The sequence below is a fragment of the Gallus gallus genome, chromosome 2 (genome assembly GCF_016699485.2).
Source record: "Gallus gallus isolate bGalGal1 chromosome 2, bGalGal1.mat.broiler.GRCg7b, whole genome shotgun sequence".
In the NCBI taxonomy this organism is placed as follows: domain Eukaryota; kingdom Metazoa; phylum Chordata; class Aves; order Galliformes; family Phasianidae; genus Gallus; species Gallus gallus.
Window position 1 is genome coordinate 135,889,726 of NC_052533.1, and position 16,443 is coordinate 135,906,168.

At 38.9% G+C, this 16,443-nt stretch overlaps 1 protein-coding gene across 10 annotated transcripts in view; it reads left to right on the forward strand.

The window, feature by feature from the left end:
- COL14A1 (collagen type XIV alpha 1 chain) overlaps positions 1 to 16,443 on the forward strand; it is a 120,781-nt gene that overhangs the window by 98,669 nt on the left and 5,669 nt on the right. For all 10 annotated transcript variants that reach the window (XM_040676790.2, XM_040676779.2, XM_040676821.2 and 7 more), the window contains 5 exons: positions 2,269 to 2,322; positions 5,201 to 5,272; positions 7,144 to 7,179; positions 7,592 to 7,658; positions 7,971 to 8,159. In XM_040676790.2, the coding sequence (XP_040532724.1) occupies positions 2,269 to 2,322; positions 5,201 to 5,272; positions 7,144 to 7,179; positions 7,592 to 7,658; positions 7,971 to 8,159 (418 nt within the window). The remainder of the gene's footprint in view (positions 1 to 2,268; positions 2,323 to 5,200; positions 5,273 to 7,143; positions 7,180 to 7,591; positions 7,659 to 7,970; positions 8,160 to 16,443) is intronic.

A 16,443-nucleotide genomic window follows, 5' to 3' on the forward strand; every position in this document is an offset into this window, starting at 1 on the left:
TACTCTATTTTTTTATACATTACGTAGCCCAATAATAATGAGAAACAAGAGCCAGAAGAAATGCATTCCGAGTCTTTCTGCCAGTTTCCTGTTACCTTACTAATCTTCCCTACTCCCAAGTTCAGAATGCGTATCAGATCCATTCTGGCCATCAGATGATCTGAATAATGTCATTGCAGCATAAACAAATATCTTTGGTCTTTAACCTACATGAGAGAATAGGTATTACCATACTCGCCCTTGAATGCAACCTCTTTGTCTTAATTCATAAAAAGCAATTTTCACAGCTAGCAAGTATAATAGGAAGTGATTTCATGTGGCCAAGAGATACACACACAGTGCCAGGAGAACTGAATCCTAGATAAGAGATGGGAACAGCCAAAAGTAAGAAAATTGCTCCTGTGAAATAAATTGTGAATTATATTCCAAGAAAATGTGATAGTACTGATCACTCTGTTAGTTGTATACTTTGACATGAATGGGAGAAGGGATGGACATCATGCAGTGTTATTTTCATGCTATATTCTAGAAGTCAATGGAAGGCTCTCCAATTTCTTCCCCAGTAGGTAAATTAAGCCCTCATGGGTGTCCAGGCAGTTTTCATCTTGCCTTAGTACTAATCAAAGATAAGTTCAGATTTTAAATCTTTGCTTTAGAAGTGAAATATACTTGTAAACACGAAGATATCAATTTTCCCAGAGGTTGTACTGTTTACAAAAATAAGGAGTTGTATTACAGAATCTTTCCATAAAACAGAATGACACCTGTCACTGAATTTTTCAAAACCTTGTTCATGCTGATTCTTTCTGAGTGTCAGAAATCCTATTTCATCATTTGTATCGCAGTTCAAAGCTCCTTCTGCCATCCTGTCTCCTTTAGAAATAATGTTTTTGAAGAATGAATTCACTTCCCTCACTTTGCACATATATTTGAATTGAGCTGGACTTGCTACCTTTTCTCTGTGTATGTCTTAAAACTACTGTGATACAGTAATCTTATTTCAATGCCACCTTAATATTACTTTTGCTTTTGTGATGGGGGACCTGCTTTGTACTTTGGAGCTTCAGAAATCATCTGGCTGCATTATGAAATAGGAAAATATTTCCTTATCAACCTGAAAGATGCATAGATGACAGAATACAGATTGATTATTATGGCTTATTTTACCATCATAACACTCTTCTGGTGTATTTTTTTTAAACAATCCTTTCTAGCTACATGACAGATGATATTCCCACACCAGGTTTTTTTATTCCATATGAAAGCAGTTTTTAATCAGTTTCTAAATCATGTAAAGCATAAAATGACTACTATGCTATATTAATTACTGAAACTATGTCAGAAATAAAATTTCAGAAAACAAGGAAGAAGCATCTTTTCCTGTAGCTTACAGACTAGCTCTATTAAGAACTAGAATGTTCTTTACCCTGTGCATGAGCATGAACACTAAAAACTTCACTTTCCTTCTACTCTTACCTCCATATTCTGGTCTTGAGCCAGTAATAAGATCATACTTTTCCTTTTACTTTGTATAGTAATTAAATAATTGACATATTACTAGGCTGCTCAGAAATCTGTTTTATAGTACGTGGACACAAAGTGTGCATTTTGGTTAATTTGCAAGAATACTTTACTGATACTGTATTTTCTTCTACATCTGGTCAGCCTTTCTTCTCTGATTTGCTTGCTTTCCAGTCTCCAAGTTATCTTTAGTTCCTGGCTCTAATTTCTGGAAGCTCTGAAGCACGTTCATAATGTAAACCACATGAGAATCCCTATCAAACTCTCATTATGCTGCTTCCTGAGTCAGGACCTCTGTGATAGCTGGTACATATGTACAGTGTTGCTGGACAGAGAGATACACGGCAATTACAGTCTTTCAGCACTTAATCCATGGGACTATGAACTGTCACAGCCAGTGAGAACAGACCTGGAAGTGTGACCCATCTTGTGGGAGACAAGATGGACAGCAAACCGACATTATAGCAGCATTATAAGTGAAATTCATTTAGAGGAGAAAAGCACCAGTACAAAGATATTTGCATTACTTTCCTACTTCAAAAGTACAGTGAGACTGTAGATTTTTTTTTTAAAGTACTGACTACACTGTAGCTCCTTTGAAGAAATAAACTCTCCCCAGAGCAAAAAAAAAAAAAAAAAAAAAAAAAAAAAAAAAAAGAAGAAGAAAAAGCGTTCTAGAAGAACTGGAACAGATTAATAACTTATGTATAAAAAGCTGATAAAATTATATACATTTCTCTTTTCTAGGGCCTTCCTGGCAAAGATGGACCCACAGGCCCACAAGGACCACCTGGCCCAGTTGTGAGTATCACCCACTGACTTTGTTACTGTAAAAATCAGCAGAACTTTGGGGGACTGCAGGTCACTCTGTTATCTAGGCAAAGCCAGAGGTTCTCCCTGGAAGCTAAAATTCTCATGATTCACAAAGTTGGCAGAAAGCTGCTTATCCAGTGTCATTTCTTTCCATTCTCACTTAGCTCAACAAAAAAAATGTGTCCCCTGGAGAGAAGAGAGTTGTTCCATCAATAGGTTGATAGTTTGCTCCTAGCTGAATAACGGCACTACGTAAGAGAAATTAATGTTGTTACCATTTGGGATAAGACTTTCTTTCTGTAAGATGTTCCACTTGGGATTATCAGTTAAAGCAAATTGCTCAGTTTGCTATGACTGGAGGCTGAAGGTGAGTGCACATATTCAAATGCTCTCATAGAATTATCAAAAAAGACAGCAGGGACCTCATTCAGCCTTCAGTGCAAGATGTATGTTTGCTTCCAGAGTCAGTTTCATACTTCTCAGCTAGCATGGTTAGGCAAAGTTAATGTCTTTTTGACAGATTTACGCTAGGTAAAACTGCTGATGGTGTTGAGTGTTCGCCATGTAGAGAATCATAGAATTATAGATATCTCAAGTTGGAATGTACCCATGAGGATCATTGAGTCCAACTCCTGGATCCACACAGGACCACCCAAAATTCAAACCATATTTTTAAGAGCGTTGTCCAAACTCTTCTTGAACTCCAGGAGGCTTAGTGCCGTGACCACTGTCCTGGGGAGCCTGACCACCCTCTGGTGAAGAACCATTTCATAATACACAGTCTGTCTGTTCCCTGACGCAGCTTCATGCTGTTCCCTTGGGCCTTGTCACTGTCATCAGAGAGCAGAGCTCAGTGCCGCTCCTCCACTCCCCTGTGAGGAGCTGTAGGCTGTCATGAGGCTCTCCCTCAGCTCCTCTGCTCTGGGCTGAACAAACGAAGGAACTTCAGATGCTCCTCATACATCTTCCCCTCTAGATCCTTCACCGTCTTTATAGACCTCCTTTAAACGCTGTCCAATAATTTTGCGTCCTGTATATACTGTGGCATCCAAAACAGCACACAGTGCTCAAGGTGATGTTGCACCAGAACAGAGTGCAACAGTCACTTCTCTTGGCTGGCTAGATACACATCCCCCAGAACACAGTTCTAATATCACAGGATTAGCCTCATGATTCATCAATCCATGCCTTTTTCAGAGAGCATGACTCAAAAGCCAGTTTTTCTCAGGTACTTCTCCTAGGGCTGTGCTTTTGATGCTCTTTCTACTGTAAAATGTATGTCTTAATCCTTTCTCCCACCATCTTTGACTGGCAGAAATGTTTGTGGTTAGGAGATGTAACGAGCTAGCAGGTTGTCTTGCTGAAATGACATTTCTCACTATGTCCTCATGCCATTTATTTAGCTCATATTCAATACAATCCTTGGAAAAAAGATTCTTTATTATTCCCATGTTAAAATATATATATATATATCAACCCAACAATTGATCTGTGTTGTTGGGATTGCTCAGTCCATGGAAGCCTGTTGAACAATGAAATATAGCTGGGAGATCTGTAGCAGAGATGTATTGAGGCATAAGCTATTTTGTTTTGTGATACGGATTATTTAAAACCAACACCCAAATTTCTGCTGACTTTGAATATAGCACCTTTCTCTGTAAGTAGGTCAAATGAAGTCCAAGATCATCTGAAAATAAGGGTGTCAAAATCCATACCTAAAATTGCAGTTTTGTTGTTATTGTGGAAGAATCATCTGTTTGTGTTTACCATTTGATTACACCATACAAACAAAGTACACCTTAAATTCAAATATTGAATTATTTTGTAATAGTTGGCTTGATCAGGAAGCAAGACAGTTTGTACTGATAGAATTAAATTGGTATTAAAAAGTAAAATCCAGTGTACAGTATCCTGATTTTTAATCTCTTTCTGAAAAATAAACTAATACATTTAATACTAGTAGTCCCCAAGTTAAAAAACAACAGCAACAACAAAACAAAACAAAATGGTTCAGAAACTGTAAAAGACATACTTATTTTTTGAGTTCTGAATGGAAACCATTCATAGAATTATAGAACAGTAGAATGGTTTGGGTTGGAAGAGACCTTCCACACTAGACTTATTTATGAACAACAAGCAGGAGAAGAACAATACTTGTTCTGCTCAGCAGCTACCTTGATTGCCATTAGAACAGGACCGAAACATTTTCCGTGTCCATATTTTTAGTAAGAAAGCAGAGGATGATTTTTTTTCTGCTGCAGTTAAATTACACTCATTTCTGGCATTACATAAATGTAATTAATTCTTAGTGCCTTATTTTTTAAGTTATACAGCTTTGAAACACTTCCCAATTTTTTTCTGCATCATTGCATGCATCACTACTTACACAGAATAAATAGAACTGAATGCCCAACATTTGGTTCCTGGTATCTGGCTCCTTTTAGAGTAGGAGGCCGAGGAAGTAAACTAGCAACTTTAATATTTCTTTTTCAAATTCAGAAATTGAACTTTTAATCTGTTTATTAAATTTTGTTGGCTTTTGTTGTCTTTGTTTGCTTGTTTTGGGGATGATATTTTTTATTCAGTTTCAGTAATGCTTAAAAATAGAAAAACAGTTTTTAACTGTTTTCTACTATTTGAGTCATTGGCGATTAGGACTTTGTAAAGGACCACACTTTGCCACAAAATATGTGTAACTTTCCTTCAAAATGTACTTGTGCTTAATAATGCAACTCTAAATGCCCTCTGAATTTTAAGTGAGGGAATATTGCTTTATGGACTTTTCCTGTATCATAGCTATTTCTCTCAGCAGGCCTCATGGATGTTGATTGTCATCACTAATATTTTCTTTCTCTTTTCCACGTAGGGCATACCTGGTGCTCCAGGTGTTCCAGGTATTACAGGAAGCCAGGGGCCACAAGGTGATGTTGGAGCTCCTGTGAGTACCATAAATTAATATTGATATATTTGTTATTCTGCATTCATTGATTTCTGATGCTGGCTTCACTGTTTTCATAACTCCTCGGTATTTATAGCTCATGATCTGTTTGCAGTTAGTGGTTAAGCAAAATGTCTTTCTTTGCTTGTTTTTCATATTTAAATGTATTTATTGATCTTGCATACAATGTTTGGAATATAGGAATGAGAGAGTCAAAATTAAAGGTTAAAGTGAAAATAAAAACATAATAGTGTATGATCTTGTAGTCTGTGTGCAATTACTTCTTTCTTTTTTCCTTTGCTCTTTAAGTTAAAATATGCCTTTTATTAATCTGAGTATTGCAGAAATAATTTTATTCTTATTATCATACTGTAAAAATATTGCAGGAATGAAAAACTATCTTCAGAGTTTTTCATCATCAGAGGAACTCTTTAATGATAATGGCTTTTCCAATAACGCAATTATACATTTCAGTTGCAGTAAGTTTGATCAGCAACTTAATTGAATGCAAAATCACACCCTTTATACCTAAAATTTGTATAAAACCCTCTAGTACTAAATTTATCTTTCAGATATTGTTTCCTTTTTTATAAAATAAAATGGTTCAACTAGAAGAAAGTAATCTGATTATAAAGTGAGTGTAGAAGTTACATAAAAGAGCTAGAAGAAATACAGGGGACCTCTTCTCTGTAATAGTTCAGATAATATTTTACATTAATATTTTAGCATTTCATTACTTGGTTAATTACAACATGTACTAATTTTTTTTTTGCACATATTGAAGTGAATGTTCTCTTTAATTCTTAAAGACACCTGGATGTGACAGTGTGTACTTCTTACTTGATTCCTAGGATAGATCTGTTTTTTTCAAAATCCACTTTGGTTTGGAGATTAGTCTAAAGCAAGCATTTTATCTGGTTAAGTGGGAATTCACTAACTGATAATATATGAGCAAAGGTAACAATCCAATGCACAATTCTGCATGGTTTGTAAGTGTAATCCTGAAATCTACTGAGGAGATTTGATGAGCTATGGAAATTATTACTGTCAATGTGTAAGACATTGCTTATTCGGTTCATATCCAAACATGTGTTCCAGATATTGAACTAAATCTCCTAGAATGTAGATATTCCTGTGAGTCATGTAAGAGCTTTAATACAAATGTTTAAACTCCAATAGTTCTGAAAAATATAGCTATATGTGTGAAAACTAATTGAATTTCAATAACTGGCTTTCCCTGTGGTAGACTTATATAATGTAGACCTAAAAATAATCTTTCCATATTTGTAGGAGTTTCATTTTTCCTAGGATAGGAGGATAAATTAAGCTTTAGCTAGGAATTAGTCAGCAGTTAAACTTTTCACATAGACCTAAATTTGTTTCAGGAGTACCTCAGCAGAAGTCCCTGTTTGGCCTACCCTAAAAGCCTCTGTTGGCAGTGTTGTAACTGCCCAGACAACTTGTTCGAATTCTTAAGGATCCTTACCATTATTACAGTATTACCTTATCTTTACTGTCATACTTAATTTTCCAAGCAGTTTAATTCCTTTGCTGACTGTTCATAGTTGCTGCCAAGGCCTTCGTGGAACAAAGCTGAATTCTTTTTTATCCCATCAGCCTTCTCTTCTTCATAGTCAATAATGTTAGACCTGTTTCAGCCATCAAAAATCACCTGGGGCCATTTTAAACAAGATTATTCAGTATGTGACAACCCCCAGAGAAGATTATATTCTCCATGTAATTGTCCTTGTTCATTTTACTGTGATGTTGCAAGGGAGACAATACTTAGGTTTTAAGTTTTAAGATATAACAAAGCAATTTTTTAAGATATAACAAAACAAAAATTAATTCTATATTGAATCTTTCTGTAGGGTGCTCCTGGACCTAAAGGTGAAAGAGGTGAACGGGTAAGTCTGTGTACACATATTAGTTGCCTTTTTTCTGATCTGGCTGTGTATCCTGTAAAAAGCTTTCTCCAATAATTTGTTCTCTGTGTTTACAAGCATATGAGAACAATAATTATCTCTGTGCAATCAAGCAAACTTTTTTTTCCAAGCATTGCTTTATATGTAGCTACACAAATGTTTGAAGGTGAGAAGAATTAAGCATGTCCCCAAATCTTGCTTGAAGGTTTTATTCTCAGACTTCAGTTTGCTGTCTAAAAACAGCAGTGGGGACCAGTGAAATCCCCAAACTTCTTTGGCTTTGTTTTCATCTGTAAGGATGGAATCTCTCAGAATAAAAGTATTTCATTGTACTGGGCACTTTCAAGACAGAAATGAATAAAACAATATGACAGTGCTTGCTTTTGTTATCCAGGGTGATCTCCAGTCCCAAGCAATGGTGCGTGCTGTTGCTCGTCAAGTGTGTGAACAACTCATCCAGGGTAAATACATTTGTAGTTCATAAGCTCCTATCTCTAGGAGATATCTCTATCTAGGAAATATCATATCTCTTATGAAAAAAAAAAAAAAAAAAGGAAAAGCAAACCACAAAAGCAAGGAAATTAAATTGTACACAATATTTGTCCTTATCTTCTGCATACTTCCTAAACCAATATTTCTTCACCAACTTCATGTTGTTGAAATTCCCTAGCATGACAGACCACAGCCTTGAGGACTTGCTAGTGCTCTGTTCAGACTTAGCTGAATTAGATTCTCCACTGTGTATTAAAAATGTTGACTTTTTTTCTTGACAGGTCATATGGCCAGATATAACTCCATTCTGAACCAGATACCAAGCCAGTCTGTCTCAACACGAACTATTGCAGGACCTCCTGGGGAACCAGGTCGGCCAGGGGCTCCAGGGCCACAGGGTGAGCAAGGATCACCAGGCATGCAAGGATTCCCAGGAAATCCTGGTCAACCAGGAAGACCAGGAGAAAGAGGTAGGCTTTGTAATTCACTTATGAAAAATAGACCTTGATTTCCTTATCCATTGTGGTGAATTCTGTATAAACATTTTGTGATGATAATGTTTTCTCTCTACTTGATTGTTGAGCTCATCACAGACCATAGTGAAAGGCCTGGAAACTCAAGTCATAAAAGCATTGTACACATGTAGTTTGACAAGATCATAGAATATCCCAGGTTGGAACTGACCCATAAGAGTCATCATGTCCGACTCCTGGAACAACTAAATGGAGAAAGGTTGATCAGAGTAGAAAAAAAATCATAGTTTATGAGTGGTTAAAGGGATCAAAGACCTATATAGTGACATCAGAAGGAAGTAATGCAATTAACTGTTCAAGAATTCTCTATATTCTTACTTGTCGTCTATATGCCTTCCTTCTTTCCTCCTCCAGCGTTGTATAGTAAAGACACAAGTTCCATGTTTTGATTTCTTTCTCTGTGCAACCTTGACAATCTTTGGTACTAACCTCAGCACTGAGTAGATGTGTATTTGTGAAAGTGCTTTGAAAACCATCACATGAGGAAGTGACCAAGAACCCAAGAGACAAATGTGGTATTAAAGAGCAATGAATTGGTATTGCAGTCACAAAATCTGCCAGCTGGGTTTTTAAAAACAAATTGTCACAAAGGTTGTTCAAGTCAGGAATTTAGTTGTTCCAGTTCTCAGTAAACATGATGACCAGACTTAAAGCATTGTTTTGAAGAAGTCTTTAGTGTAAGACTTTGAGTATGTTGATCCTCAAGACTATAGTTCTAACTACCTTCTTTAAAAGAGGCAAGGTTTAGAGTACTGGTCTCTCAGTCATGGCACTGCTCCAGCTGACAAAACGCAAGACACAATCCAGAAAGAATGAGGAAAGAGGGTACAGGGAAAGGAATGGAAGAAAATTGGAAGAAGCAGTAAGTTATGAACTGTTTTTAAAAATGGTGACCCAAAGAATGAATGGAGATTTCAGGGAATTTACTTCCGTAGTACATTTTAAATATCTTCTCAGGCAGGAACTATTGAAACACACAGAATATACTGTGGTTTCAGGCTATGAAAATGGAAACTTGTCCAGCATTTATCATGGATTTTCCATTATAAGCACTGTTGGTAACGTTAATCTTTAGGAAAAAAGCATTGAAAATAGAATGAGTACAGAAAATAGAATGAGTACAGAAAAGATAAAATGTACATTAAAAAAAGTGATTGTAACAAAATATTGCTCCACAATGCAGTCTTTGTGTTCCCTGTTTCTGTCTGTGTAGATAATTGATGTTAGAAGGGACTGATTTTGACAGGTTGTGCTTGTGGGGAGTTTCATACTTGGTAAAGAGCAAGCACTTACCGAGCTTACTTTGAGAAGTTTAACCGGTCAGCCAGAACTCTGCAGATTCTCATGAACTGTGATGCCAAAAGTTGAGAGTGCTTTACTGTATTTACAGCTTAAAACAAGATTGTTTTAAGAATCAAGAGAGACAAAATAATTAGCAATTGTACTTGAAATGTACAACACAAGATGGCTTTTATTACTCACATAACAACCATGAATAGAACCTGGACAGAAGAGAAGAGAGCTCATTCAGAACTCAGGAAAAGAAACCCAAAAAACAAAACAAAGCAAAACAAACAAACAAACAAAAAAAACACAGATTAATTTATTAGTCCTTGAGGATTTCATTTCTTCAGAAGGAATAGAAATTTTATATTGATGCATTATGGATGTAGTAGAAGTTTATGTAACTGAAAATATATTTTAGTTTGTACAAATCCCGGGATATTTCATAATCCTTTTCAGAGAATCCTAGATCCTAGAATCGCAGAATCATGAGTTGGAAGGGACCATTAAAGGTCATCTAGTTCAAATCCCCTGCAATGAACAGGGTCACCTATGGTTAAATCAGGTTATTTAGAGCCCCATCCAGTCTGACCTTGAATTTCTTCAGTGATGGGGATTCCACCTCCTCTCTGGGCAACATGTTCCAGTCCCTCACCACCCTTATTGTAATAAATTTCTTCATATATTCAGTCTAAATCTCCCCTCTTTTAGTTTGAAACCTTTCCTCCTGACTTATCAGAACAGACTTCCCAAAAGACTCTGTCTCCTTTGTTATGGCACCTCTTTAATCATAGAATCATAGAATCGCTAACGTTGGAAAAGACCCACAGGATCATCCAGTCCAACCATTCACCCTTCACCAATGGTTCTCACTAAACCATGTCCCTCAACACAACATCCAAACGCTCTTTAAACACCACCAGGGTCGGTGACTCCACCACCTCTCTGCGCAACCCATTCCAGTGCCTGACCACCCTTTCAGAGAAGTAGTAGTTCCTAACATCCAGTCTGAATCTTCCCTGGCGCAGCTTGAAGCCATTCCCTCTAGTCCTCTCACTAGTCACACGAGAGAAGAGGCCGACCCCCCGCTCACTACAACCCCCCTTCAGGTAGTTATAGAGAGCAATAAGGTCTCCCGTGAGCCTCCTCTTCTCTAGACTGAACAATCCCAGCTCCTTTAGCTGCTCCTCATAAGGCCTGTGCTCCAGACTCCTCACCAGCTTTGTTGCCCTAGATACTGAATGTCAGCTATCGGGTCTTCTCGATGCCTTCTCCTGCCCCAGCTCACTCAGTCTGTCCGCGTAGGGGAGATATTCCATCCCTTGGGTCATTTCTGTGGCTCTCCTGTGGATGTGCTCCAACAGGTCCATGTGTCTCCTGCACTGACGACTCCACATCAGGATGCAGTTCTCCAGGTGAGGTCTCACCAGTGCAGAGCAGAGGGGCAGGATCATCTCTCTCAACTTGCTCATCCTGCTATTTAGATGCAGCCCAGGATATGAGAGGGCTGGAGCACCTCTCCTATGAGGAAAGGTTGGGGGAACTGGGCTTGTTTAGCTTGGAGAAGAGAAGACTCTGGGGAGACCTCATTATGGCTTTCCAGTACTTGAAGGGAGCATATAAACAGGAGAGGGAACGGCTGCTTATGAGGGTGAATAGTGGTAGGACAAGGGGGAATGGTCTTAAACTGGGACAGGGGAGGTTTAGGTTGGATATTAGGATGAAGTTCTTCACTCAGAGGGTGGTGACACACTGGAACAGGTTGCCCTAGGAGGTTGTGGATGCCCCATCCTGGAGGCATTCAAGGCCAGGCTGGATGTGGCTCTGGGCAGCCCGGTCTGGTGGTTGGCGACCCTGCACATAGCAGGGGGGTTGAAACTAGATGTTGTGGTCCTTTTCAACCCAGGCCATTCTATCCTTCTATGATTAAATAAAAATACAGTTGGCTATCTGGGCTTGTGAGGGTACCTTGCTGGCTCACGTCCAGCTTGCCATTCACCAGTATCTGCAATACTTTTCGGCAAGGCTGTGCTCAATCCTTTCATCCTTTGGCTTGCACTGACAGTAGGAGTTGTGACTCAAGTGCCAGTTCTTGCACTTGGGTTTGTTGAACTTCACAAGTTTCTCCTCAGCTCACAGCTCAAGCCTGTCTAGGTCTCTCTAGATGGCATCCCAAGCCTTTGGCATGTCAAATGCATGATGCAGCTTCGTGTCATCTGCAATCTTGCTGAGGATGCACTCAATTCCACTGTCAATGTTATTGATGAACGTATTAAAGAACACTGGTTCCAGTACTGACCTCTGAGGGACACCACTTGTCACCGATTTCCATCCATTGAGGCATTGACTACAACTCTGTGGGTATGTTCTTGCAACCAGCTCCTTGTTCACTGAATCATAGAATCATAGAATCAAAAGGTTGGAAAGGACCTACAAGATCATCTAGTCCAATCGTCCTCCCATCACCATTAGTACCACAAGCTGCTGAACCATATATCATAGCTCCTCATCCAGACACCTCTTGAACGCTACCAGGGACGGCGACTCCACCACCTCCCTGGGCAGGCCATTCCACTGCCTGACCACTCTCTGAGAGAAAAAGTTTTTCCTTATGTCTAATCTAAGCCTCCTCTGGCACAACTTATGGCCATTTCCTCAGGTTCTGTTTGTTGCCTGGGAGAAGAGGCGAAACCCTTCTTCATCACAACCTCCCTTCAGGAAGCTGTAGAGTGCAGTGAGGTCTCCCCTGAGCGCCCTCTTCAGACTAAACAATCCCAGCTCCCTCAGGCACTCCTCGTAAGATTTGTGCTCCAGACCCCTCACCGGTTTCGTTGCCCTTCTCTGGACAAGTTCCAGGGCCTCGTTGTCTTTCTTGTAGTGAGGGGCCCAAAACTGAACACAGTAGTCAAGTTGCGGCCTCACCAGTGCTGAGTACAGGGGGATGATTACTTCCCTGCTCCTGCTGGCCACGCTATTTCTAGTGCGGGCCAGGATGTGGTTGGCCCCATTGGCCACCTGGGCACACTGTCAGCTCATGTTCAGCCGAGCATCAATCAACACCCCCAGGTCCCTTTCCTCTTCACAGTCTTCCAGCCACTCAGCCCCAAGCCTATAGCACTGCATGGGGTTAGTGTGGCCAAAGTGCAGGGCCCGGCACTTGGCTTTGTAGAACCTCATCCCATTTACCTCAGCCCAGAGATCCAGCTTATCTAGATCCCTCTGAAGTGCCTCCCTACCCTCAGGCAGATCGACATTGCCTCCCAACTTGGTGTCATCTTCAAACTTACTGCCAGTACACTCAATCCCCTCATCTAGGTCATTAATAAAGATATTAAACAAGATGGGCCCCAGTACCAAACCCTGGGGGACACCACTTGTAAGGGGTTGCCAGCTGGACTTAACTCCATTAACTACTACCTGTTGGGCATGGCCCTCTAGCCAGTACTGGACAGTCCACCCATCACACCTATATCTTCCAGTTTGGAGATGTTTTGGATGTTTTGGGAGACCATGTCAAAGGCCTTAGTGAAGTCAGATAGCTGACGTGAGTGGCTCTTTCCTTGTTCACTGATATCATAGAAGACCACTAAGTTGGTCAGGCAGGACCTGCCCTTGCCTGGCCATTTTCCAATGGATTGCTCTAAGCTAACCCAAAACACAGCAGTAAAATGTAATACTTATTTTTTTAGCATGTCTGTGGAGGTTGATTTGAAGTTTCTTCTACGCTCTCAGTTCTCACTTCATTTTAATTATATATCATACTGTGAACTAGTAGATAAAAATTGCTCTGCTTCTGGATGGAAACTTTTTAGTTTCTAGTAACTGCAGAGAGGAGGGAAAATGGACTCAAAACTTATTCCTTGCTGTGTTCTGAAGCATTGCTTGCATTTAACTTGCTCAGCAAGTCACAATTTATAGTCCATGAAGATCTCCAGCCAACCACTCAGAAGTCTTTGTGAGCAGTGTGTTTATTTTTACTGATGTCACCAGCATTTTGGATGTATGTGAAGTCAATTTTGCATTCAAAAACAGTGCCAGATTAGCCTCCTTCCTTAAGTACAGTTAATACACTGGAACAGTGACAGTAGTGTCAGTAGAGCATACTATAATGACATTAGGAGGAAAAAAAGACCCACTTGTTTTCCTGGTGCGGTGTTGCTTTTATTTTCTCAGAGTTCAAACTGTTGGAATTGCTGCAAGAACCTGGTACTATTCTGAACTGAATGGAAAGGTGTTCTAGCAGGAAGAGAAAAAGTCAGGAATAGCTAGACATTTCCTCTTACCTTCCCTGCCCACCAACCATTCAGTCCAGGCCTGTGAGAAGTGGGAACTTCTGAAAGCAACATGTGGAACTGGTTCACATTTATGCTGTGAAGAGAGCTTTACTGGAAAATGTCAGCAGTCAAAGGTTTTGAAAGAAGTGTACTTCCCTGCTAACTTGCCTGGCCGATAGCTTCTTTTCCTTGTTTACCTTGTCACTCTGCCAAGTGTTAATGCGGCATTTTTGGAGGGAGATGGATTGAGGGAGTCTTTGAGTTCTGCTAGGAACCTCCACTTGAACTTCTAGGTCCACAGTGTCCCATTCCTGAATGTATTATCTCACTAGGAATACACTGAGCTAGTCATTCCAAGAAAGACCACCTCGATGAGAAAGGATAAGTCATTCTCTTGACAGATGCTGTTTGCAGGGTCTATTGCTCCTATGATTTTTTTTTCTATTTTTTTCCAGTGTAGACACTGGTGAATGAATTGGGATCACAGTAGTGCATTTACTACTTAGGTTTCTAATACTGTGAAAACGAACATCTCTAGCAGTCCCAATATATTAATATTTTAGTGGTGGCTCAACAGACCACTGAATTGGTGATGAAGGAGGCCACATTTTCTTATGTGTTATAATATCTAACCCCGGATAAACTACTAGAATTTTTTTGCCCTACTTATTTGCACAAACGTAGGAGTACAGAAAAAACATACTCAAAATGATTATTTACAGCACTGATCTCTGTTATTTTTACTAGTTCACACACTGTTTTCCATTTTTATTTTAACTAATTCCAACAGCTTTTGTTTTGATTTTGTGCTTGTGAACTGGAACTTAAATAACCGGAGTCCGACTTCTGAGTGCTGATTCACTTCTAGCTTTCAAAAGCCGTGAAAATGTAGTTGTTCTTCCACTTCTTGGACTTCTGCTATTGTGCTATGTGCTGAAATGATGCACAAAATGTAACGGCTATTAGTTCCATCTCATTGTTACTAAAATACAATGAATACATACACTGTCACTTGGAAAGCCACAATGCTCAAGTACAGCTTCATCTGTATTTGCACTCTGGCTTTATATGAAAGAGTTACTTAAACATGTGTTATCAAAAGGCCCATGTCTATGGCTCTGATGGCAGCTTTCCAGTGGAATTAAATGAAACTTTTGCCAGTTGAGTCAAATATTTTTATTTCCAGTTTCAGCTTCCCCTAGACAAAAAAAAAAAAAAAAAAAAAAAAAAAAAAAGGAAAAGAAAAGAAAAGAAAAGAAAAGAAAAGAAAAGCTAGTCTTATTATATATTATGAATACAATTATACGGCTTTAAAAGAGGATAACTTTAGGTAAGAGTTTAATTTTTCTCAATTGCAGTATGCAGTCCTCCTCAAAGAACAGTTTTCTCTTTAAGGATACTTAAGATTTTCCTTTGAGGAGAAACCATGAACATTTAATTTTCTTTTCTAGAGAATGTGCTCATGATCTTGGTTTTGTTTTTAATAACTGATGCTATCAGAGAGATCTTTAGCGGAGAGTTGGAAATAATTGATTTCAGTTACTTGCAATCTCCATGAGGCTAAGCCCAAGCCATTGCTTATTTTGGATGAGGACAAGACTTAAAAAAACAGTTAACTGGGAGAAGGAAAGACAGAGAGTATTGCTGAAGTATGTCCAGAGCATAGTATGAAAATAATTACTAGGATATGAAGAACTCTAACTCAAATGACAACTTTTGGTACGCACGTTTAACCCTAACAGTAATTAACCACTGAAATAACATACATGGAGAATGATGTCTTTTCTGGTTGATTTTCTATAAGTAATAAACTGCAAAGAGGACCTCAATATAGATAAATAAATAAATGGGAGAATTTTGAATGTTTGGTCGTTGGTAAGAGGGAGCCAATAACTGTGACCAAGAGGTCGATGAATGCTTGTTTACTCTTATTAAAGACTTGTGGTGGAAAGTCTACTTTGAGTGGAGCTCATAGAGTGCTCAGTTTTAACTCATGTGAGTTTCACCTTAGGAACTGGTTATTCTTGTTTCAGTGTTTATATTCTCCATCACTTGGATAAACTTTTCAGGAAAACAAACTGAAAGAAACCTGATGCAAACTTGTATCCTGGCCTGCAGTACGTTTGCTTTAGGAACTAAATATCCATGTGACTTTAAAGAAAGTTTGACCCTGTGCAAGAGCTTCATAACTTGTTCCAGAATGAATATTTTAGTATTAGCCTGAGTAGGTTTGTTCTGTTTTTACCATTTCTTACTTGAATTTCTCTTGGGAACATCACATATGGATGTGTCTACTTGTGTGTATAAAGAATAATATCTGCGTGCTTGGAAGGCTCTGGTTTGAAAATATTGTGGCAATTGCCTTTGAAGTCATTATTTAATGTTAACACAAAGTCAGATAAACAATGATCCTCTTGCTAAGCATCTGTGTAGACTCCAGATGGTTATCGTGGGTCAATCTTTTTCCGTTTGAAGCAATCCACACAAACACTTTGCTTTTTGTAAATGCCGAACAAGTCCTACTGGGCATATATGAAATGATACAATTTAGATGAATTTACATCGTTAAAAAGCCTGCAACAAAAGTAGGGAATTGCAATTGAGGAGATTTTCCATATGTCTAAAGCAAACCAGGGTGAAGCAAATTTGCTGGAAACTGCATT